The 25,665-nt window shown below is 44.8% G+C and overlaps 1 protein-coding gene across 1 annotated transcript; it reads left to right on the top strand.

Annotated features, from left to right (window-relative positions):
• The first annotated feature begins 646 nt into the window (after positions 1–646).
• Positions 647–21,558, top strand: LOC142750663 (olfactory receptor 5G9-like). Its single transcript, XM_075859652.1, has 4 exons — positions 647–1,568; positions 4,324–4,388; positions 5,461–5,607; positions 21,520–21,558. Exons 1-4 carry the CDS (start codon positions 656–658, stop codon positions 21,556–21,558), a joined length of 1,164 nt encoding a protein of 387 aa, XP_075715767.1. The 5' UTR covers positions 647–655.
• Positions 21,559–25,665: the final 4,107 nt, after the last annotated feature.

Here is a 25,665-nt window from a genome sequence, read left to right as displayed (position 1 = left end):
GAGGGGCTATGCATGTCTAGATGGTGGGAAATAATGTGTGGTGCCAATGATGTGTGAAGAACATGAGTTGATAGCCAACCCAGGTTATCTACCCACTCCATTCTTCCAAGAAGGTCAACACTAGCTTAGTAACTTGTATAAGGCCTGCCATATCTTGGACTATTGGTGGCAGGCAATGGTCTATAAGTGGCAGGCAATGGTCAACCCAGACACCTAATCGTTCACCTAGAGAACCAGTGCTTGGAATTATGGGTCTAAAGGGAAGAACTTGTGTTCAAATCAGTAAGTGGAGGGAAACATTTTTATATCACCTGCAGAGCTAAATCTATGCCTGGATCTCATGTACTGTTATTAATATTGTATATCCTTATATTTCAGCTCGGCCGCAGATTTCATGTACGCAGCGGAATATGAGTTCTGATCACTGGGGATCTTAAGTTAAAACCTTTAAATGTGTATGTGTTCCTTCTGCAAATCTATGTGAATTATTTTTAGTTATGTGTGGGCCATTTTATTGTAAGAGAAACATTTCACATTTCTCAGACACCTCATACCAGTGGCATGAAGTGGAATTTCCCTTTTAACCAGTCAAAGTGATGACATTTTTAAGATCCTATCCATCATTCCATCTTATGTGGATCTACCCAGATGTACAATGAATAGGACATTCATAACTGAAATAGTCCTCAGAGGGTTTGGAAACCTAAAGAATTTCAAGTTCTTCTTCATCTGTATGTGTCTGCTCCTCTACATGGTAACAGTCATGGGAAACCTTATTATTATCTTGTTGGTGTCAACCAGTTATCGCCTCCGATCTCCAATGTTCTTTTTTCTCGGTCACCTCTCCTTCTCGGATATATTGGTCACTTCAAATGTTGTCCCAGTCATGGTGAGCATTACTTTGGCAGATGGTAGCAGTTTGTTCCTCACGGGTTGTATAGCTCAGTTTTTCTTTTTTGGGGCTTTGGCAACTACCGAGTGTCTTCTGCTGACAGCAATGTCCTATGACCGTTATCTCGCTATTTGTAGCCCACTGCACTACTCCACCATTATGAACCACACACTGAGTATATATCTGGTTGTGGGCTGCTGGTCTCTTGGGTTTATACTTACCCTTATACCAATATTATTTATACAGACATTGTGGTTCTGTGGTCCCGATGTCATTGACCACTTCTTTTGTGATTTTGGACCTCTTCTAGATTTATCATGCTCCGATATTTCCATAGTAAAATATGAGGTGCTGTCTCTCTCTGGTCTCGTTACCATTATCCCCTTTGTGTTTATTGTGGTCACCTATGGTTATATCTTTGTAACCATCTTGAAGATCACCTCAGTCACTGGGAGGAAGAAGACATTTTCGACATGTAGTTCTCACTTGGCTGTTGTATGTACTTATTATGGAGCACTCTTTGCAATATATGTAGTACCCCGCGGAGGGTATTCCATGACTGTGAACAAACTGTTATCTCTTATGTATACTGTGTTTACTCCATTATTCAACCCTATTATATACGGCTTAAGAAATCAGGAAATCAAAATGGCCATGAAGAACTATTTCTTTATGTGTAGGAAAAAATGGAGGAAATTAATGAAAAGATGTAGCATCACTTATTATGTATATTGTATTCATTTGTATATGTTTGTATTATATGTATAAAAATCATTCAGAGCTTTATGAAACTGGAGCCTAAATAGTAAATAAAATTGTCACCCTACACAGTAGACGGGTCCAGAGCCGTAAAGAGGGGTAGGCAACTTCCTAAAGTGGGGTGACCCAAAAATAAACAAAAAAAATAAAACTTAAAATTTCTTGGCACAACCAAATAGTCTGAGCTGATGATAATGCTGTAAGTGTTAGTGGAAGATGAGCACTTTCTTTTTAGTATCCTGGAGAGGAAAAAGAGGAGCAGGAAGAGCCGGCAGAGTGACCAGCTGGCTGTACATTGAGAGCTACACATGTGAGAACCGGATGGGGGTGGAGGAGTGTAAATATTCTAAGTAATACTTACGATAGTTAGTGAAGGGAGATGATGGGGGTAATTAAATAAATGATTACCGATGTGACAATTATCATTTTGAGCTTCACGGCCTAAGAGTGGTGGTAGGGAACTTTCGGAAACCCCTGCTTTGGGCATCAAGAGGGATCATTCCTTCTCTGGACAGGACTTTTGCAACTTGCTATTTATTTTTTGTGGAGACTAAATGGACTCTGAATGAGTCCATGGAAACTGATTTACAAGTTTTGTCATTGGAAGGTACAAATATAATGAAGTTAGAGCATACCCTCCAGTTGTGTTAATAGATTCATATAGTGGAGGACTCACCATCTGGCACAACTTCATTAAATATTTCCATTGACAATTTCACTTCTTCGTTGCTCCATGTTATCACATGTGTTAGCATAGGCTGCCAAGTGTCTGGAGTGAATGCAGCAGATGAAACTGGTAACACGTTATATGCCTTTGGCTACATGAGTATATGAGGACCCCACGTGTAGGTAATCTATTTTTTTATGGTTATTTTAAGGCCTTACAAATTAACATGCTTTCCTGTTTGTCCATTATCTTTTTTTCTCCTACTATAACCCATGAAACCTTTTTGTTGTCAACTCTTTTCGTTATATTTTTAGAACACATCATAATTAAAGGGGGAACTCACAACAAAAACTCCTGTCCATATGCCCTATTAGGGGATATAGGCGTCATAGATAGGGCACTGGCAGACTTGGCGATCAAATGGTTAAAAAGTTGAGATTAGAGGCTCCTCTGCTTCCGGCCATTACAGCAGGAGCTCTTCTGTCATTAGACAGGATGGCACGGCATACCCGGAACAATATAAAGGCATATCAGCTGTCACTAAGGGGTATCTAGGAGCTTGTGTTCCTTGTCTGCAGTAACCAGCATTTATTACAATGGGCTTGGCTTTCAGAACTTCTCACGTGACCCCATTTACACATTGCATAGTAATTCTCTATAAGCATTCCTGGGCATGGTCACCATCAGGACCGATTTAGTTAGTTGATGCAGCAAGGCCATGTACTAGCTATAGCCACGGCCAGACAGCTTGTAGAAGGTAGGTAGATGAGGAGGTCAGACAGATTTATATGCTGATAAGAAAATATAGAAGGAGCTCTTTTTCTACCGCCAAAAAGCCCTCGCCACCTTTTAGATCCCCCCCCCACCACCACAGTTCTTGGCTCAATCCCAGTTCTACATTTTTATTATTAACAACTTTATGCCATATATTTTTTGCGAAAATATATTTAATGGAAAATCATAAGGAGTTGTGTCAAATCACAAACCCTCCCCCAAATATAAAAGCTGGAAGATTGGAGGGGAGAGGAAACATTTTGCGTATTTTGAGACTTGCTTCCGGCAGTAAAAAAAAAAAAAAAAAAATTTGCCATCTGCTCTGTAGATATTTCACAACTGTCGTACTCTATGAGTGTGTTATAGTTCAAGTGGCATGGGATGCAATTTAAAAACATGTGATAGACACAGATTTCCCATCAGAATCATGTCCTATGGTGGCCACAAGGAACCCCAGTTTGACTCGGACTATAACCCTCAGGGTAAAAGTTCTTGCATTGGGTATCATCTCACATAAATATATGACACACCATCTGACTGGAGACGCTGTCCTACATCAGATGTTTGACCCGTGTTCATCATTCCATATCAATATGTGAACTTCCCAGTAGGAAAGGGACACAACAGAATTTATTTGCAATATCAAATACTTTATAATAATCCAGTTCATGTTTGTGAGATGAAGTTTCTTTATCCACGTCCAGTGTTAAGTCCCTTTTACACCGGCCAATTAGTTGCCGATTCAACGTGCGCAGATCAACGAGACATCGTTGATCGACGCTTGGTTGCTCCTGTCACACGGAGCTATGCATCGGGACAAGCGCTCGTTACTCCGATCGCTCAACCCCATACATTATTATCATGTCGGCATCGTGTCACCCTGTTTACACACCAAGATGTGCTGGCGACAACAATAACATTTCACTTTTTAAAAATGATACGACTAGCAGAGAATCGAGTGTTTGCTCGTTCATCTACTGACCACTGCCCTTTTTACACAGGGCAATTATCGGCAACGAGCATTATATGAACGCTTGTCTGCTCGATAATCGACCAGTGTAAAACCCCCTTAATTTTATCAGAGGTTTTAACCAATTCCACCTGCAGTGGTAAAGAGGAGCCTAAATCCATGTCATGTGATCCACCAGCTCCATAATGGACTCTCTCTTGCCTGACACTGGGGCATTATTATCAGCTCAATCATATCCTGAGAATACAACATAATCTGCAGGCTCCTGTGCCAACCAGAACAATGGGGCACTTCTTCATCTTCTACGACCATCTCCTCAACATGAGGTTGTTGACATGTCCAGAGGTGTAGCTAGGTTCTCCTGCACACGGCTCAAAGATTAATTTTGGCGCCCACTTTCCCGACATCTAACGGAAAATCTAAAACAGATTGAATAACTGAGGCTAGTGAGACTATATGGTGACATAATGAACAGCCTCCTCTTGTAGAAAGTGTCACCCCCTTGTAGATAGAGCCGCACACCCACTTGCAGATAGTGCCTCCCTCTCCTTGTGGATAGTGCCACACAGCCTCCCTGTAAATAGTGCCACACACCCCCTAGTAGACAGAGGCGTAGCTAGGTTCTCTTGCACCCAGGGCAAAGATTCAGTTTGGCGCCATGCCCCCGATCCTCTTTCCCGACATCTCCTTCCCCCTGGTCATGTTTGCTTTCTCTACCAATCAATGAGATGTATTTTTTTTTAAGTAACTTGAGAAAAAAAACGTTTGTACATTTTGCAAGCGATATAGTTCTATAAAGTAGTTAACATAACGATAAATTAAAAGAAAATAAATAAAGAGGTCACTGCCAGACTTAGGCAGAGGTTTCTGTCGGAACGGGACCCTGAGCAGACACAAACTGACACAGACGCATTGATTTCAATGGTGACGGAGCCGGTGCCCGTGGTTTCTGTTTGTCTCTTTTGTGCACCGGATCCGTTGTTTTGCCGGAAGCAATAGCGTAGTCGACTACGCTATTGCTTCCGGCAAAACGATGACTGCCGAATGTCTTTCATACTTTTGTTCTCAACATGTCTGATCCTTTATTGTTTTAAGAGATGAGATCCCTCTGGCAGCGACCATTGAAAAAATGATGGAGTCGGGGGAAATAGCGTTCAGCCAACATCTATCTCATGTTGTTGTCAAGCTCAAGCGTTCGCCTATTATTACTCCTATAAATAGCCTGATCATTGCAAGTGCACTCTGGTGACTAGTAAATAATTCTAAAAAAATAACAAAAAGTACCAAAAAAATTATAAAAATAAATAAAAAGTGAATCCACCCAGTTCAACTTGTAGCACTCAATATACACACCGCTCTTTATGTCTAAACACCTATACTGTAAGACTAAACATTTAGTCATGGATATTTGGCTACAAAAGAGATGATAACCCTGTTATTACTGAAGATAATGAGGACATCAGGAACAATGCTACAACTTCTGGTCAGATTACAGATAAAGATAAGAAACATAAACCCGAAAATATTGCATATCTGACCATATCTGTAGGCGATCCTACGGTCCCAATGGCCCATGCATTATTTGTTTCAAAATACTCAATAAGGGCATGCCCCCACGTGGCGGTTTTCCTCTGCAACTGTCCGCATCAATGCCGCACAGAAACTGCGTTGCAGATTCTGTGGCGGATCTGCCCAAAATGTGCAGTAAATTGATGTGGACAAGCTGCTGCGTATTGCGGTGAAAGTACTTCCCTTCTCTGTATCAGTGCAGGATAGAGAGAAGGGACAGCACTTTCCCTAGTGAAAGTAAACAAATTTCATACTTACCGGCCGTTGTCTTGGTGACGCGTCCCTCTTTCGGCATCCAGCCCGACCTCCCTGGATGACGCGGCAGTCCATGTGACCGCTGCAGCCTGTGATTGGCTGCAGCCGTCACTTGGACTGAAACGTCATCCTGGGAAGCCGGACTGGAGAAAGAAGCAGGGAGTTATCGGTAAGTATGAACTTCTATTTTTTTTACAGGTTGCTGTATATTGTGATCGGTAGTCACTGTCCAGGGTGCAGAAACAGTTACTGCCGATCGCTTAACTCTTTCAGCACCCTGGACAGTGACTTTTTACTGACATCGCCTAGCAACGCTCCCGTAATTATGGGTGCACACACATAGTCACCCATAATTACGGAAGCCCCATTGACTTCCTCAGTCTGGCTGTAGACCTAGAAATACATAGGTCCAGCCAGAATTAAGAAATGTCATGTTAAAAAAGCAATACGCATTCGCAGCACACATAACATATGCATGACATCTGCGGACTTCATTGCGGAAATTAGAATCTCCATTGAAGTCAATGGAGAACTTCCGCAATGAGTTCGCAACCAGTCCGCCACTGGTCCGCAACATCCATTGTATGCTGCGGACACCAAATTCAGCACTGCAGCCTATGCTCCGCAGAGGAATTTTCCGCCTCGTCTAAACGAAGCCTACTAAAAAGAAGTGGAAGGCAATGAAGAAACGGGTCCGCTGTGGATTAACGCTGCAGAGTGTCCGCAGCGGAAATACAGAGCAATTCCGCCACGTGGGGCTTTGCCCAAACAGCTCATTATCAGCAAAAGCTCAGAAAAAGAGAGGTCTACAGATGGGTGTCTCTGGTTTGACTGTTATCCTTAGTCATGTTTCAAGGCTCTTTAATGGTTTGGACATTGAATTACAGGGTAGCTATCTATAGGTGAAGGAAAGATATTTTTCATAATAGATCAGAGACTCTCACCGGGCAAATACTGTAGCTTGATATCTGAGAAAAAATGTTATTGTCATTTTTTACAAGTTGTACAAACATTTAGTGTAAACTGTCTCCACACAATTCTTTCTTTGAGTTCTACAGGCAGTTATTTCCACCTCATGGTTTGGTTTTTGCTCTGATATGCATTGTCAGCTGTGAGACACTGAGCATAAGGTTGACATTACCGGCCTAAGATTTATAAGTATTGATCTTGTGCCCCCATCGGATAGAGGGGGAAACTGGGACAAAAATGTTCTGCAAAGGGAAACGGAGTGGATTTTCAAATTTGGGGACGGTCGCACTGACAGGGCTGAATGAGCAGATACATTTTGGCTGCTTTCGATAATAATGGCCCGCTCGCTTCTCTGCCTCTCTTTTTAAATTCATCTACTATGGCTAGTTTCACATGGAGTAATCGGTTTATATGTGGCTCAGATATGCAGTGGTTCCAGCACTTTTCTGCTTTGGGGAAATGGAGGCGTGCCAGTGTACTTGGATGACCTACTTGGGGCTTGTCCACACACAACGGAATTGCTGAATAAAATTTCTGCAGCAATTCTGTTGTAAAACACAGACATTCAGTTTTTACGGCAGAAAATTGTGCGTATAGTGCTGCGTTTTTCTCAATGCTGGTATGAAAGACATAGTAATTCTGACCACTTTCCGCAGCAGGCCAATTTATGCTTGAAATTTTTACGCATCGTGTGGAAGAGATTTGTTAGATCTCATCCACTATGCTGCTACTGTATTCTGCTGCGTTTTTTCCGTCCGAAATTCCAGCCGGAAAAAAGGTGGCAATTCCACCCATGTGCACGTCTAATGTCAGACGTAGGGCATGGGCATTAGTTTCCCTGCTCTCTCCCTCTGTTGGACACCAATGGATGAGGTGGGGATGAGGTGGAGTTGAGGGGTATATAGGTGGGATAGACAGATGGGGCCACTGAGCGCATATTTTTGAATGGTTTAGTGCTGCCTGTCACCAGAGGGGTCAGGACTCGCCTGCTGGACTGTGGCTTCCTGGTAACTTGGTTTGCCTGTTGAGTCCTCTGGGACTTGTGGTTCCACTGAATCCTGGCCCATTATTGCTTTGCCGCTGGTCTTCTGTTATTTATACTGAAGACCAAATTCCATTAGCATAACGCTACACACCTGGTATTGACTCTTGTCTATGTGTCTGAACAGGTTAATATACCGCTGTGTAGTATATATATATATATATATATATATATATATATAGCATTCTATAGTTAGGCCGTTTCTTGAGGAATATCATCCCTTGTAACACAGGGACTCACGCTGTTCCTAAAATTGTCTGTGTGGAATCCCTTTGAAGTGTTGAATTTTTTTGCATGATTTCCTCAGAAACTTTCCTTTTTAATTTGTTATATATTTAAATTTTTCACTAATTCTTCTAGCAATTATTTTAAAATCCCCTGATGAGTCCTGTGAGGTATGAAATGCGTTGGGATAATGCGTGGGTTTATGTAGGGTTTGTGTAGTATAGGGTGAGGGCCCCCAGGGGCCACTTTCCTGTTTAGGGTCAGATAAACAGCTCTGAATGTCTGCCCTGTTGTTCTCTTAGTTTTAGGGTGAGATAGGGACGGCTATGACTGTCTATCCTTTCCACAGACTAACGCCGGCCACGCTTCTGCGCTGTCTCCATGTAAACGCTTTGAGCGCAGACAGCCGGCGGTGATTCCGGTGAGATACAGCCATTTTTCTGTAAACATGAACTCATGATTTGCTGATTTTGGTAGATTTCCTCTGCATCTTATCTCATTGCTGCCGGTGGATTCTTTAGGGGTCTTCCAGTTATCATACACTGGAGGTCTCCACATACGTTTATTTTTCTTGTTTGTGCTGCGAGTCTATACACCTGATTTTAGGGGTAATTATTACAGGTTATATTTTATATTCGCCATCTCGGCTTTTTTCCACTTTCTGTAATATTGAGGTAACTTTCCATGCACATTTTCCATCTGATGCATGGTATTTTGGACGGGCTTGTCTATTTACCTTCTTAGATGTAGGTTATTTATTTATAACCTACAGGGCCAGCAGCCCAAAAATATTTAAGTGCAACCTAAGAACATGTGATATTTTTATTACCGATTCCTGTACGGCTTTCTTAATGTCTGAATTTCTCAGACTGTATATAATGGGTGTACGAAATGAAGGTTTTGAAAAATGAAAGCCTTATATAATGTTATATATTATATCTAGAGATGAGCGAACTTATGAAAAGTTCGGTTCGGCAAGTTCGCCGAATTTCGTGCAAAAGTTTGATTCGGACCGAACTAGTTCTGACCGAACCTGTAATACAAGAAAGCCCCTAAAAGTGGTGTATAACACTGTTTAAAAGCCCTAGAAGCCCTGTATAACACTCTTAGGTCACCCATGAGTGTATCCAAGTACTTTTGAGCTGTCTTTAATGCAAAGTTAGTGTCAAAGTTACACCAGCATGTATGGCTATAGGAAAACGGATGGGACACGGTGATAACTAACAGAAACCACTGCACTTGTGCATGTTGTATGCTTAATGCATTGTTAAAAAAGGTACAAAAATTAACCATTTTAGGCGGCTGATGCCTGTCCAGGGTTCATACATATAAGGTGGTAAAAGAAGAAGCAATGGCTTTTGACAAGCCCTCAAAAAATGGACCCTTTTTATTGGCAGATGCCTGCCGGGGTTCATCCATACATGGATGTAAAAGCAACAAGCAATGGCTTTTGACAAGCCCTCCAAAAATTGACCCTTTTTATTGGCAGATGCCTGCCGGGGTTCTTCCATACATGGATGTAAAAGCATTAATGCAACAAGCAATGGCTTTTCACAAGCCCTCCAAAAATTGACCCTTTTTATTGGCAGATGCCTGCCGGGGGTTCATCCATACATGGATGTAAAAGCATTAATGCAACAAGCAATGGCTTTTCACAAGCCCTCCAAAAATTGACCCTTTTTATTGGCAGATGCCTGCCGGGGGTTCATCCATACATGGATGTAAAAGCAACAAGCAATGGCTTTTGACAAGCCCTCCAAAAATTGACCCTTTTTATTGGCAGATGCCTGCCGGGGTTCTTCCATACATGGATGTAAAAGCAACAAGCAATGGCTTTTGACAAGCCCTCCAAAAATTGACCCTTTTTATTGGCAGATGCCTGCCGGGGTTCATCCATACATGGATGTAAAAGCAACAAGCAATGGCTTTTCACAAGCCCTCCAAAAATTGACCCTTTTTATTGGCAGATGCCTGCCGGGGTTCTTCCATACATGGATGTAATGTAAAAGCAACAAGCAATGGCTTTTCACAAGCCCTCCAAAAATTGACCCTTTTTATTGGCAGATGCCTGCCGGGGTTCTTCCATACATGGATGTAAAAGCATTAAAGCAACAAGCAATGGCTTTTGACAAGCCCTCCAAAAATTTACCCTTTTTATTGGAAGATGCCTGCCGGGGTTCTTCCATACATGGATGTAAAAGCAACAAGCAATGGCATTTCACAAGCCCTCCAAAAATTGACCCTTTTTATTGGCAGATGCCTGCCGGGGTTCTTCCATACATGGATGTAAAAGCATTAAAGCAACAAGCAATGGCTTTTCACAAGCCCTCCAAAAATTGACCCTTTTTATTGGCAGATGCCTGCCGGGGTTCTCCCATACATGGATGTAAAAGCAACAAGCAATGGCTTTTCACAAGCCCTCCAAAAATTTACCCTTTTTATTGGCAGATGCCTGCCGGGGTTCTTCCATACATGGATGTAAAAGCAACAAGCAATGGCTTTTGACAAGCCCTCCAAAAATTGACCCTTTTTATTGGCAGATGCCTGCCGGGGTTCTTCCATACATGGATGTAAAAGCAACAAGCAATGGCTTTTCACAAGCCCTCCAAAAATTGACCCTTTTTATTGGCAGATGCCTGCCGGGGTTCTTCCATACATGGATGTAAAAGCAACAAGCAATGGCTTTTCACAAGCCCTCCAAAAATTGACCCTTTTTATTGGCAGATGCCTGCCGGGGTTCATCCATACATGGATGTAAAAGCAACAAGCAATGGCTTTTGACAAGCCCTCCAAAAATTGACCCTTTTTATTGGCAGATGCCTGCCGGGGTTCTTCCATACATGGATGTAAAAGCATTAATGCAACAAGCAATGGCTTTTCACAAGCCCTCCAAAAATTGACCCTTTTTATTGGCAGATGCCTGCCGGGGGTTCATCCATACATGGATGTAAAAGCAACAAGCAATGGCTTTTGACAAGCCCTCCAAAAATTGACCCTTTTTATTGGCAGATGCCTGCCGGGGTTCTTCCATACATGGATGTAAAAGCAACAAGCAATGGCTTTTGACAAGCCCTCCAAAAATTGACCCTTTTTATTGGCAGATGCCTGCCGGGGTTCTTCCATACATGGATGTAAAAGCAACAAGCAATGGCTTTTCACAAGCCCTCCAAAAATTGACCCTTTTTATTGGCAGATGCCTGCCGGGGTTCTTCCATACATGGATGTAATGTAAAAGCAACAAGCAATGGCTTTTCACAAGCCCTCCAAAAATTGACCCTTTTTATTGGCAGATGCCTGCCGGGGTTCTTCCATACATGGATGTAAAAGCATTAAAGCAACAAGCAATGGCTTTTGACAAGCCCTCCAAAAATTTACCCTTTTTATTGGAAGATGCCTGCCGGGGTTCTTCCATACATGGATGTAAAAGCAACAAGCAATGGCATTTCACAAGCCCTCCAAAAATTGACCCTTTTTATTGGCAGATGCCTGCCGGGGTTCTTCCATACATGGATGTAAAAGCATTAAAGCAACAAGCAATGGCTTTTCACAAGCCCTCCAAAAATTGACCCTTTTTATTGGCAGATGCCTGCCGGGGTTCTCCCATACATGGATGTAAAAGCAACAAGCAATGGCTTTTCACAAGCCCTCCAAAAATTGACCCTTTTTATTGGCAGATGCCTGCCGGGGTTCTTCCATACATGGATGTAAAAGCAACAAGCAATGGCTTTTGACAAGCCCTCCAAAAATTGACCCTTTTTATTGGCAGATGCCTGCCGGGGTTCTTCCATACATGGATGTAAAAGCAACAAGCAATGGCTTTTCACAAGCCCTCCAAAAATTGACCCTTTTTATTGGCAGATGCCTGCCGGGGTTCTTCCATACATGGATGTAAAAGCAACAAGCAATGGCTTTTCACAAGCCCTCCAAAAATTGACCCTTTTTATTGGCAGATGCCTGCCGGGGTTCATCCATACATGGATGTAAAAGCAACAAGCAATGGCTTTTGACAAGCCCTCCAAAAATTGACCCTTTTTATTGGCAGATGCCTGCCGGGGTTCTTCCATACATGGATGTAAAAGCAACAAGCAATGGCTTTTGACAAGCCCTCCAAAAATTGACCCTTTTTATTGGCAGATGCCTGCCGGGGTTCTTCCATACATGGATGTAAAAGCAACAAGCAATGGCTTTTCACAAGCCCTCCAAAAATTGACCCTTTTTATTGGCAGATGCCTGCCGGGGTTCTTCCATACATGGATGTAATGTAAAAGCAACAAGCAATGGCTTTTCACAAGCCCTCCAAAAATTGACCCTTTTTATTGGCAGATGCCTGCCGGGGTTCTTCCATACATGGATGTAAAAGCATTAAAGCAACAAGCAATGGCTTTTGACAAGCCCTCCAAAAATTTACCTTTTTATTGGAAGATGCCTGCCGGGGTTCTTCCATACATGGATGTAAAAGCAACAAGCAATGGCATTTCACAAGCCCTCCAAAAATTGACCCTTTTTATTGGCAGATGCCTGCCGGGGTTCTTCCATACATGGATGTAAAAGCATTAAAGCAACAAGCAATGGCTTTTCACAAGCCCTCCAAAAATTGACCCTTTTTATTGGCAGATGCCTGCCGGGGTTCTCCCATACATGGATGTAAAAGCAACAAGCAATGGCTTTTCACAAGCCCTCCAAAAATTGACCCTTTTTATTGGCAGATGCCTGCCGGGGTTCTTCCATACATGGATGTAAAAGCAACAAGCAATGGCTTTTGACAAGCCCTCCAAAAATTGACCCTTTTTATTGGCAGATGCCTGCCGGGGTTCTTCCATACATGGATGTAAAAGCAACAAGCAATGGCTTTTCACAAGCCCTCCAAAAATTGACCCTTTTTATTGGCAGATGCCTGCCGGGGTTCTTCCATACATGGATGTAAAAGCAACAAGCAATGGCTTTTCACAAGCCCTCCAAAAATTGACCCTTTTTATTGGCAGATGCCTGCCGGGGTTCATCCATACATGGATGTAAAAGCAACAAGCAATGGCTTTTGACAAGCCCTCCAAAAATTGACCCTTTTTATTGGCAGATGCCTGCCGGGGTTCTTCCATACATGGATGTAAAAGCAACAAGCAATGGCTTTTGACAAGCCCTCCAAAAATGGACCCTTTTTATTGGCAGATGCCTGCCGGGGTTCTTCCATACATGGATGTAAAAGCAACAAGCAATGGCTTTTCACAAGCCCTCCAAAAATTGACCCTTTTTATTGGCAGATGCCTGCTGGGGTTCTTCCATACATGGATGTAATGTAAAAGCAACAAGCAATGGCTTTTCACAAGCCCTCCAAAAATTGACCCTTTTTATTGGCAGATGCCTGCCGGGGTTCTTCCATACATGGATGTAAAAGCATTAAAGCAACAAGCAATGGCTTTTGACAAGCCCTCCAAAAATTTACCCTTTTTATTGGAAGATGCCTGCCGGGGTTCTTCCATACATGGATGTAAAAGCAACAAGCAATGGCATTTCACAAGCCCTCCAAAAATTGACCCTTTTTATTGGCAGATGCCTGCCGGGGTTCTTCCATACATGGATGTAAAAGCATTAAAGCAACAAGCAATGGCTTTTCACAAGCCCTCCAAAAATTGACCCTTTTTATTGGCAGATGCCTGCCGGGGTTCTTCCATACATGGATGTAAAAGCATTAAAGCAACAAGCAATGGCTTTTCACAAGCCCTCCAAAAATTGACCCTTTTTATTGGCAGATGCCTGCCGGGGTTCTTCCATACATGGATGTAAAAGCAACAAGCAATGGCTTTTCACAAGCCCTCCAAAAATTGACCCTTTTTATTGGCAGATGCCTGCCGGGGTTCTTCCATACATGGATGTAATGTAAAAGCAACAAGCAATGGCTTTTCACAAGCCCTCCAAAAATTGACCCTTTTTATTGACAGATGCCTGCCGGGGTTCTTCCATACATGGATGTAAAAGCAACAAGCAATGGCTTTTGACAAGCCCTCCAAAAATTGACCCTTTTTATTGGCAGATGCCTGCCGGGGTTCTTCCATACATGGATGTAAAAGCAACAAGCAATGGCTTTTGACAAGCCCTCCAAAAATTGACCCTTTTTATTGGCAGATGCCTGCCGGGGTTCTTCCATACATGGATGTAAAAGCAACAAGCAATGGCTTTTCACAAGCCCTCCAAAAATTGACCCTTTTTATTGGCAGATGCCTGCCGGGGTTCTTCCATACATGGATGTAATGTAAAAGCAACAAGCAATGGCTTTTCACAAGCCCTCCAAAAATTGACCATTTTTATTGGCAGATGCCTGCCGGGGTTCTTCCATACATGGATGTAATGTAAAAGCAACAAGCAATGGCTTTTCACAAGCCCTCCAAAAATTGACCCTTTTTATTGGCAGATGCCTGCCGGGGTTCTTCCATACATGGATGTAAAAGCATTAAAGCAACAAGCAATGGCTTTTGACAAGCCCTCCAAAAATTTACCCTTTTTATTGGAAGATGCCTGCCGGGGTTCTTCCATACATGGATGTAAAAGCAACAAGCAATGGCATTTCACAAGCCCTCCAAAAATTGACCCTTTTTATTGGCAGATGCCTGCCGGGGTTCTTCCATACATGGATGTAAAAGCATTAAAGCAACAAGCAATGGCTTTTCACAAGCCCTCCAAAAATTGACCCTTTTTATTGGCAGATGCCTGCCGGGGTTCTCCCATACATGGATGTAAAAGCAACAAGCAATGGCTTTTCACAAGCCCTCCAAAAATTGACCCTTTTTATTGGCAGATGCCTGCCGGGGTTCTTCCATACATGGATGTAAAAGCAACAAGCAATGGCTTTTGACAAGCCCTCCAAAAATTGACCCTTTTTATTGGCAGATGCCTGCCGGGGTTCTTCCATACATGGATGTAAAAGCAACAAGCAATGGCTTTTCACAAGCCCTCCAAAAATTGACCCTTTTTATTGGCAGATGCCTGCCGGGGTTCTTCCATACATGGATGTAATGTAAAAGCAACAAGCAATGGCTTTTCACAAGCCCTCCAAAAATTGACCCTTTTTATTGGCAGATGCCTGCCGGGGTTCTTCCATACATGGATGTAAAAGCAACAAGCAATGGCTTTTGACAAGCCCTCCAAAAATTGACCCTTTTTATTGGCAGATGCCTGCCGGGGTTCTTCCATACATGGATGTAAAAGCAACAAGCAATGGCTTTTCACAAGCCCTCCAAAAATTGACCCTTTTTATTGGCAGATGCCTGCCGGGGTTCTCCCATACATGGATGTAAAAGCAACAAGCAATGGCTTTTCACAAGCCCTCCAAAAATTGACCCTTTTTATTGGCAGATGCCTGCCGGGGTTCTTCCATACATGGATGTAAAAGCAACAAGCAATGGCTTTTGACAAGCCCTCCAAAAATTGACCCTTTTTATTGGCAGATGCCTGCCGGGGTTCTTCCATACATGGATGTAAAAGCAACAAGCAATGGCTTTTCACAAGCCCTCCAAAAATTGACCCTTTTTATTGGCAGATGCCTGCCGGGGTTCTTCCATACATGGATGTAATGTAAAAGCAACAAGCAATGGCTTTTCACAAGCCCTCCAAAAATTGACCCTTTTTATTGGCAGATGCCTGCCGGGGTTCTTCCATACATGGATGTAAAAGCAACAAGCAATGGCTTTTGACAAGCCCTCCAAAAATTGACCCTTTTTATTGGCAGATGCCTGCCGGGGTTCTTCCATACATGGATGTAAAAGCAACAAGCAATGGCTTTTCACAAGCCCTCCAAAAATTGACCCTTTTTATTGGCAGATGCCTGCCGGGGTTCTTCCATACATGGATGTAATGTAAAAGCAACAAGCAATGGCTTTTCACAAGCCCTCCAAAAATTGACCCTTTTTATTGGCAGATGCCTGCCGGGGTTCTTCCATACATGGATGTAAAAGCATTAAAGCAACAAGCAATGGCTTTTCACAAGCCCTCCAAAAATTGACCCTTTTTATTGGTAGATGCCTGCCGGGGTTCTTCCATACATGGATGTAAAAGCAACAAGCAATGGCTTTTCACAAGCCCTCCAAAAATGTACCCTTTTTATTGGCATGGGTGAGTAGTAGCAGCACATTAAAAGACACTGGACGACAGTCACAGGACAAAGCCCTGTGGTGGGGCAGGTCTGCTTGTAGCAGACGGCAGTGGAGGTGTATTGTTGGTAGACAGTAGTCGAGGTAGCCAACACAGACAGCAAGGGTGCAAGCAGTAGTAGCAGTAGTAGCAGCACATTAAAAAAAGAGACTGGACAGTCACAGGAGGACAAAGCCCTGTTGTGGGGCAGGCCTCAGGCCTGCTTGTAGCAGACGGGCGGCAGTGGAGGTGTATTGGTGGTAGTAGTCGAGGTAGCCAACACAGACAGCAAGGGCGCAAGCAGTAGTAGCAGTAGTAGCAGCACATTAAAAAAAGAGACTGGACAGTCACAGGAGGACAAAGCCCTGTAGTGGGGCAGGCCTCAGGCCTGCTTGTAACAGATGGCAGTGTAGGTGTATTGGTGGTAGTAGAGGTACTAGCCAACACAGACAGCAAGGGTGCAAGCAGTAGTAGCAGTAGTAGCAGCACATTAAAAAAAGAGTGGACAGGACAGAATCCCATAGTAGCAGGCGGCAGTAGCAGGCGGCAGCGGCAGCAGCAGCAGCAATGTCAGATCTAATCAGTGGCATCAGGCACAGGGGTTTTAAAATCCTCACCGATCCACGCTTGATTCATTTTCAGAAACGTGAGATTTTCCAAGCTGTTGGCGGACAATCTTGTTCGCTTAGGGGTGACGAAGCCCCCTGCTGCGCTGAATACCCTCTCTGACGCTACACTGGAAGGTGGACAAGACAGTACACCCATGGCAAACTGGGCCAGTTCTTGCCAATGATCCAATCTGCTGACCCAGAAGTCCATGGGGTCTGGGATCAGCATTTCTGACGGAGAAAGGGCACAGTCCAGGTACGAGTGAACCTGGTTGTTTAGGTGCTGCACCTGGAGATGGTGAACATCCCTTTGGTGACTAGTGCTACGATGTGTGTCAGGTCGGGGTATTGGATGTAAAAATGTTGTCATCATATTTTCCAAACTGAATTGGCTGCTGCTGCTGCTGCCGCTGCTGCCACGGCTGCCGCCTATTGCAGAGGTAGCTCTGCCAGAGGCGGTGGAACGATGAGACAGTGGGAAGCGGAGAGTGGCCCCCCGGTCAGACATGCTTGCAGCGGGTGTCTGCCGTTTGAAAGCCATGACAAGCTGGCTGCATAGCTTCTCTCTATAATAAGCCAATTTTGCCTCCCTCTCGGAAGGCGCAAAAAACTCCCCCATTCTGGCTTTATACCGAGGGTCTAAAAGTGTGGCTATCCAGTACTCATCTCTTTGCTTCATGCTAACAATACGACAGTCAGCACGCAAGTAACGAAGCATACAGCTCGCCATCCTGGCCAGCGTTTCAGAGGGCCCGGTTGGTTCCATCTCCGCCCCATACTGCCATGGTTGTCCATCATCAAGGTCGTCGTCAGACTCGTCATCACCACCATCACTGTCATGTTGTGCGGCTGCCTCGTCCCCTATCCCTTCCTGTGATTCCATCTCCAAATCCAGCTCCTCTTCAGGTCCTGTTTCCTCATCCTCCTCCTCCTCCTCAACATCCATAGCCAGATGTGATCCTTCCTCCATCCTTTGCTGAATCATCGCTGTGAGCGTTTGCTCCATAATGAATATCAGCGGCATAACATTGTTCATTCCGCTAGCGTCACGGCTCACAAATCGTGTGGCCTCTTCAAAGGGCCTCAAAACGCGACATGTGTCTCTAACCAGCTGCCAGTGCCTGAGCTCGAAATTACACTGGCTCCAAACGCTGCCCGTCTGCTGCATCAGGAAATCATTCACGGCTTTCCGCTGTTCGTACAGACGGTCCAACATGTGCAGGGTGGAATTCCATCGTGTTGGAACGTCGCAAATCAGGCTGTGTTCTGGGAGATTGTTTTGACGCTGCAAGTCCAGGAGGGCGTGCTTAAATGCATACGAACGTCTAAAGCGAACGCAAACCCTCCTGGACATGGCCAGCACACCCTTCAAACCAACATATGACTTTAAGAAGCGTGTTATGACCAGATTGATCACATGTGCCATGCAAGGAGCGTGTGTCAGGTGACCTAGACGCAGTGCAGCCACAACGTTCTTGCCGTTATCAGAGACAACATTGCCCAGTGTGAGTTTCAGAGGAGACAGCCAGTGTGCGATTTCCTCCTTGATGCACAGCAGCAGCTCCTGCCCTGTGTGGCTTTTCTGGCCCAGGCTCAGCAGGTGTAAGACAGCGTTGTGGCGCTTCACCTTGCATCTATGAAAAGAGGAGGGAGGAGGAGTGGAAGATACGCTGTGTCCTGTCGGGGACGGGAAGACCTCCAAGGAGGAAGGCAAGGAGGAGGAGGAGGAGTAGGAGGAGAAGGATAGTAGGCGCCTGGTGTCCGGAGTTGAACTAGAAACATACAAGCGTGGAGGTGGTAATGCCTGGCATTGCTGCGGTGGTGCATCGGACTGCAAAATATTGACCCAGTGGGCCGTGAAAGACATGTACTGTCCCTGCCCATAGTTGCTGCTCCACGTGTCGACGGTGGCATGTACCCTGCTGCACACGGATAATTGCAAGGACTTGGACACCTTTTCCTCCACATGCTTGTGCAAGGCAGGGACAGCTGTTTTGGAGAAGTAATGTCGGCTAGGTATTCGCCACCTAGGCTGAGCGCACGCCATCAATTGCTTGAAGCCGGCGGAGTCGACCAGGTGGTACGGCAGCGACTGCACCACCAACAACTTAGCCAGGTGTGAATTATGCCGCACAAAAAGTGGATGACTGGGTATATATTGTTGCTTATTGGACAACGATTCCGTAATGGATAACTGACGGGACATAGGAGGAGCACTAGATGACAGTGATGATGATGATGACAACGACATGGTGGATAAGGCCTTGCTACTACTTAGATGACAGGGACTCGGAGCAGCAGCAGCAGCGGAAGAGGGGTCTTCATTAGATGTACATGATGGTGGGGCATGTTGATTGTCCCACATGGCCTTGTGATGCCGTTCCATGTGTTTACGTAGAGCAGTAGTTCCTACATTGCTACGCTGCCCACACCTTACTTTCTGCTTGCAGATACGGCACTGTGCCATGTCTTCCTCCTCCGGGAAGGTACAGAAAAATTGCCACACGGCAGAGTACCGTAAAGAGGTAGTACCACGTCCACCACCACCACCACCACCACCACAACCACCCGAGCTTGCCACTTGTCTGGCAGGCTTTTTTCGGGAGCCTACACCAGCATCTGTGTCGCCGTCACCGGCTCCTGAGCTGACCCTACCGCTGCAACGTTTTGCAGATTCACTTCTGCCCCTACCTCGGCTTGGCTGTTTATCACATCCAGTGCCGCCACTACTACCCTCCTCCTCTGACGCCATCATCACCTCGTCACCTGGTTCCCACGTCCTGTCTAAAACAACATCATCATCATAGCCTTCCTCATCATCCCCGCCACTTCTGTCACTGTGTTGTGAATGTGATGTGACATCATGGCGGGCTCCATGCCCCCCCTCATTACTGCGTCTGCCACCACGGCTACCACCACCAACACCCCCACTACCGCAGCTATGCGTCTCGGTCACCGCTTCCACCTCCACCCCCGCCGCAACACACTCCGTTGGCTGACTCGCGGAAAACAAATCATCATCATCACTATGTTGTTCAGTATCTTCCTTCGCACCCGAGGAGATGTCTCTTAGGACTCTCAGGAAAGATGGCTTCCCGCTAGGAAGGGGGAGCGAAGACATAGATGATGGAATGGAAACGCTAGAAATACCTATATTACTACTGTCACCGTGCCAAAGAACTGTAGAGGATCTGGAATCCAACGAAACCTGGCTTGAAGCCAGATCGTCAGAGTCTTCCTGCTGAGATGACCGCGAGCCAGCCAACCAGTCCACAATGGCCGTATTGTCTAAAGTAACCCGCCCACCGGAGGAGATGGACAAGTCTGGCTTGCTGATACTACTACTAGCAGGCACATGGCAGCTGCTACTAGTGGAACTGGGCACATGTCTTGTGCCACAAATGCTGCTACTGGGTCTGGCACCAACAGATCCAACATTTGGACTGGAAGAGGAGACGGCATGGGTGTTTCTTCCTCTACCCCGTCCTTTCACAACCTTTTTTTCCCCAGACATTTCAGAGCCCCTTTTAAAAGCGTATTCACACACGGACACTGGCTTGGCAAATGGCAATGAATGAGAATTTCAATCAGCCTCGCTGCAGTGCACTCAGGGAATGCTGGGCCTTGTAGTACTACTAGGCTGCCTGTATGGCAAGCTGGATTGTTATTCCTGTTAATAACGGCCAGGGATGAGACCCTTTTAAAAGCGTATTCACACACGGACACTGGCTTGGCAAATGGCAATGAATGAGAATTTCAATCAGCCTCGCTGCAGTGCACTCAGGGAATGCTGGGCCTTGTAGTACTACTAGGCTGCCTGTATGGCAAGTTGGATTGTTATCCTGTTAATAACGGCCGGGGATGAGCCCCTTTTAAAAGCGTATTCACACACGGACACTGGCTTGGCAAATGGCAATGAATGAGAATTTCAATCAGCCTCGCGGCAGTGCACTCAGGGAATGCTGGGCCTTGTAGTACTTCTAGGCTGCCTGTATGGCAAGTTGGATTGTTATTCCTGTTAATAACGGCCAGGGATGAGCCCCTTTTAAAAGTGTATTCACACACGGACACTGGCTTGGCAAATGGCAATGAATGAGAATTTCAATCAGCCTCGCTGCAGTGCACTCAGGGAATGCTGGGCCTTGTAGTACTACTACTACCACTACTACAAAGGCTGCCTGTATTGCAAGTTGGATGCAATGGGGATGAGCCCCTTATAAAAGCGTATTCACACACTGGCTGAGTAGTGAGTAGTGGATGAGCCCCTTCGATTTCTGAATTCCTGCCTTTTAGATTCCTAAAGCTTTCCCTTACTGCACAGAGATGCTATCCCTACAGCTCCTGTCTGTAAAATGGCCGCTGAGCTCCGTGCATAGACTTTTATTGCAGGCTTGAGCCCGCCCCTATGCTGCCTCCCGATTGGCTGGGAGAGCCGTTTGCAAGGCATTATGGGGTAGCCTGATGTCAGGTGATCTTCTGTAATCCTCCATTTTAGATGTAACATGTGGCAGGCGCCAAAATGTAGCCGGGTTCGGTCAAAACGGGTTCGGCCGAACCCGGTAAAGTTCGGATTCGCTGCGAACCGAACTTTTCCTGAAGTTCGGACCGAAACCGGGTTCGGTTGTCCCGGTTCGCTCATCTCTAATTATATCATGTCGTGTATTTTAGTTGGATGAATCAAAGATGGAGGATCATGGGTATAGTTGAATGTCTCAATGAAATGCATCTCATTAGTATGTAAGACACCTACTGTTTAATGTGATTGTCACAAGAAAGGAGCCGGACATTCACAGGTATCTCTTACAGATGCCAACCAGTAGTGTGGACAACACGCATTATACAAGGACCAACTCAGGATCTCATAAATGATAAAGGTGGTTGATAAGTGGGACCAGTATTCTATATTTCCTGTAACACGAGGATGTTCTCTGTTTAGGAAGGTCAGACTATGTGTCTCCAAGAGGGGCAGACAAAGGGCTATATAAGCGTGACTCGTGAGGAGGAACTTGGGGGGCACTAGGGGGCCACTTGGGGAGGGATCCATGGAGGGACATACTGGAGAGGAGACTTACTGGAGTGTGTGGAAAGTCCATGTATGTAACTATAATGTGCAATGTAATTATTGTTGATGATAAGGGGAAAGTGTCTATGGAAAGTTTATTGCTTATGATTGTCTTTGTACATATCTCCATATAAATCTCAGAATACCGGTAACAGTCATTTCACTCTTTATACAATATACATTTTTATACACTCACTCTTGTATATCACTTATTGCGCCTGCCCTTAGAATCTAACAAAGAGAGAGGGTGGAAGGGAAAATTCTTACATGGGGTTGATCAAAGGGGTAAGCGCAGTGTAGAGCAGGGATAGGATCTTACTGATGGTCGATGTCTGATCTCTTGTTGGAGCGACATAAACAGTGAACAGAGAGCAGTAAAATATGGAGACCACAGTGAGGTGGGAGCAACAGGTGGAGAAGGCTTTCTGTCTACCGGTACTGGATGACAGACACAATTTTACCTTAAGATGCAATGATTATTATGGTCGGCATGATGACTACAGGTATATCTAGTATGGAAGCTTCAAGATGGACCATGAATGTATCAGAACAAGTAATTTCCAGCAAAGGGACGAGGTCACAGAAAAAATTATCAATAATACTTTGTCCACAAAAAGTCAATGTCAATATCATTACAGTGTTAACCAACCCACAGGAAAAACCCAACAACCAGCAGATGACGACCAGTTTCATACAATACGGACATGTCATGATAGAGGAGTAACGGAGGGGGTTACAGATGGCCACATATCTGTCATAAGACATCACTGTGAGGAGAAAACATTCACAAGCTTCTGAAGTACAAAATAAATAGAACTGAGTGATGCAACCAGTAAAAGTGATGGTCCCCCCATTATTCAGTAGAATGTGGAGCATTTTGGGGACAATATCTGAGGTCAACAAGATGTCACTGATGGACAGTTGTGAGATGAAGAAGTACATTGGAGTGTGGAGGTTCTTGCTGATGGACACGAGGGTGATGATCAGGAGATTCCCACATATTGTAAAACAAAAAATCACAATGAAAAGACCAAACAGAAAAAATCTTAGACATTGACTGCCTTGAAATCCTCAGAAAAAAAATCTCTGTCACCTCCGTCAGATTCTTCTCCTGCATTTAGAGCAATAACGTAGATCTCATGTTGTCAAAATATTCAGAATACAACATCCCTATATTTATAATAAACTAAAATACATAATTCCCCCTCAAGGACGCAGCCTAGTTTTGGCCTTAAAGAGGCTCTGTCACCAGATTGTGCAACCCCTATCTCCTATTGCAGCAGATAGGCGCTGCAATGTAGATTACAGTAACGTTTTTTTTTGTTTTTTTTTTAAACAAGCATTTTTGGCCAAGTTATGACCATTTTTATATTTATGTAAATGAGGCTTTCTAAAGTACAACTGGGCATGTTTAAAGTTAAAGTACAACTGGGCGTGTATTATGTTCGTTACATCGGGGCGTTTTTACTTTTTTTACTAGCTGGGCGTTGTGTATAGAAGTATCATCCACTTCTCTTCACAACGCCCAACTTCTGGCAGTGCACAGACACAGCGTTTTCTCGAGAGATCACGCTGTGACGTCACTCACTTCCTGCCCCAGGTCCTGCATCGTGTCGGACGAGCGAGGACACATCGGCACCAGAGGCTACAGTTGATTCTGCAGCAGCATCAGCGTTTGCAGGTAAGTAGCTACATCGACTTACCTGCAAACGCCGATGCTGCTGCAGAATCACAGTTTTTACACAGCACATATTTGAATTGGGCTGTGAAATTAAAAAATGATTTTTTTTCCATTACAATTTAATTTTTCATCAAAATTTCTTATTTTCACAGGAAAATTACCCCATTTTGTTAACCAATTTCTCCTGAGTGCAGCAATACCCCATTTGTGGTGATAACTGCTTTTTGGGCCCATGGGAGGCCTCAGAAGGGAAGGAGCGCTGTGTGTTCTTTGGAGTGCAGATTTTGCTGGATTGGTTTTCGAGTGCCATGTCCCATTTGCAGAGCCTCAGAAGTATCAAAGAAATGGAAACCCACCAGAACCTGAATTTAAAAACAAAATGTATTTTTTTCCAATAAGATGTAGTTTTAGCTCAAAATTTCTTATTTTCACAAGAAATAAAATACTCCATTTTGTTGCCCAAATTGTCCTGAGTGTGGCAATACCCCATTTGTGGTGATAAACTGCTGTTTAGGCCCATGGGAGGGCTCAGAAGGAAAGGACCACCATTTTGCCTTCTGGGGATTTTCTAGTGTGAAGTCATGTATGCAGAAGCCCCTGAGGTACCAGTACAGTTGAAACCCCGAAGACGTGACCCCGTTTTAAAAACTACACCCCTTAGGCTTTGTTCAGACGAACGGGAAAAACGTCCGTGCAACGCGCGTGATTTGCACGCGCGTTGCACGGACTTATATTAGTCTATGGGGCCGTGTGGACATGTGCGTGATTTTTACTCAGCGTGAGTCCGCAGAAAAAAAGTCACGACATGTCCGTTCTTTCGCCATTTTTCGTGCATCACGCACCCAATGAAGTCAATGGGTGCGTGAAAACCACGCATGCCGCACGGAAGCACTTCCGTGCGAACTGCGTGATTCGCGCAAGAGCTGTCAAAAGGATGAATGAAAACAGAAAAGCACCACATGCTTTTCTGTTTACAAACATCCAAACGGAGTGTCTTTGAGATGAGCGAACCCGGACAACCAAACCGAACTTCACCGGGTTCGGCCGAACTCGTTTTGACCGAACCCGGCAAAAAAAATTCCGGTATGCGACGTCAGGAGATAGTCACTGTTCAGGGTGCTGAAAGAGTTAAACTGTTTCAGCACCATTGACAGTGACTTCCGATCCCAATATACATGAAAGTGTAAAAAAAAAAGAAGTTCTGACTTACCGAGAACTCCCGGCTTCTTCCTCCAGTCGGACCTCCCGGGATGACAATTCAGTCCAAGTGACAGCTCCAGCCAATCACAGGCCAAGCATAGGCTGCAGCGGTCACATGGACTGCCGCATCATCCAGGGAGGTGAGGCCAGATGTCAAGAGAGGCGCGTCACCAAGGACGCGTCACCAAGGACGCGTCACCAAGGCAACGGCCGGGAGGGAAGTTCTCGGTAAGTACGAACGTCTTTTTTTATTTTTAACAGGTTGCTCGATATGGTGATCGGAATTCACTGTCGAGGGTGCTGAAAGAGTTACTGCCGATCAGTTAACTCTTTCAGCACCCTTGACAGTGACTGACGTCGACTAGCCTCATCTCTATGATGGCGGCTGCGCGAAAATCACGCAGCCGCGCATCATACACGGATGACACACGGAGCTGTCAAGTAGTTTTTGCGCGCGCAAACGCCACGTTCGTGTGAATCCAGCCTTAAGGCATTCATCTAGAGGTGTAGTGAGCATTTTGACCGGAGACATACACCCCATAAACTGTAATGTGGGTTCTCCTGGGTACGGCAATACCCTCAATGTGGCTGTTATCAGCTTCCTGGGCACACGGCAGGGCTCAGAAGGGAAAGATGAGGGGGATAAGAATTGCGGAGTACATCAGGGTAAGTAAAACTGGGGTAGATTAAAAATCAAGGGATGTATGATAAATTTTAAAGCACTTTCCTACAGAGCCCTGGTTTTTCGGGACACGTGTCACATTGCTATATTGTGTCCTCCCTTATCCCCCTCTTATAGCAGACTTTGCACCTCTTTTGACTTTTTCCCTTCTTGCCAGTTTTGGGAACTTCTCCTGGAAAGTGTTGCCGC

Source organism: Rhinoderma darwinii, chromosome 3 (assembly GCF_050947455.1).
Source record: "Rhinoderma darwinii isolate aRhiDar2 chromosome 3, aRhiDar2.hap1, whole genome shotgun sequence".
NCBI lineage: Eukaryota > Metazoa > Chordata > Amphibia > Anura > Rhinodermatidae > Rhinoderma > Rhinoderma darwinii.
The sequence above is the reverse complement of the archived record's forward strand: the minus strand, read 5'-3'. Positions and strand labels throughout refer to the sequence as shown.

Bases quoted from the DNA above. Each gene is read 5' to 3' on its own strand.
- LOC142750663 (XM_075859652.1), top strand. From the start codon at position 656: ATGAATAGGACATTCATAACTGAAATAGTCCTCAGAGGGTTTGGAAAC. The intron at 1,569-4,323 runs GTAGGAAAAAAT...CATAATCTGCAG, and splicing joins GAAGAACTATTTCTTTATGT to GCTCCTGTGCCAACCAGAAC. The intron at 4,389-5,460 runs GTTGTTGACATG...CTAAACATTTAG, and splicing joins GACCATCTCCTCAACATGAG to TCATGGATATTTGGCTACAA.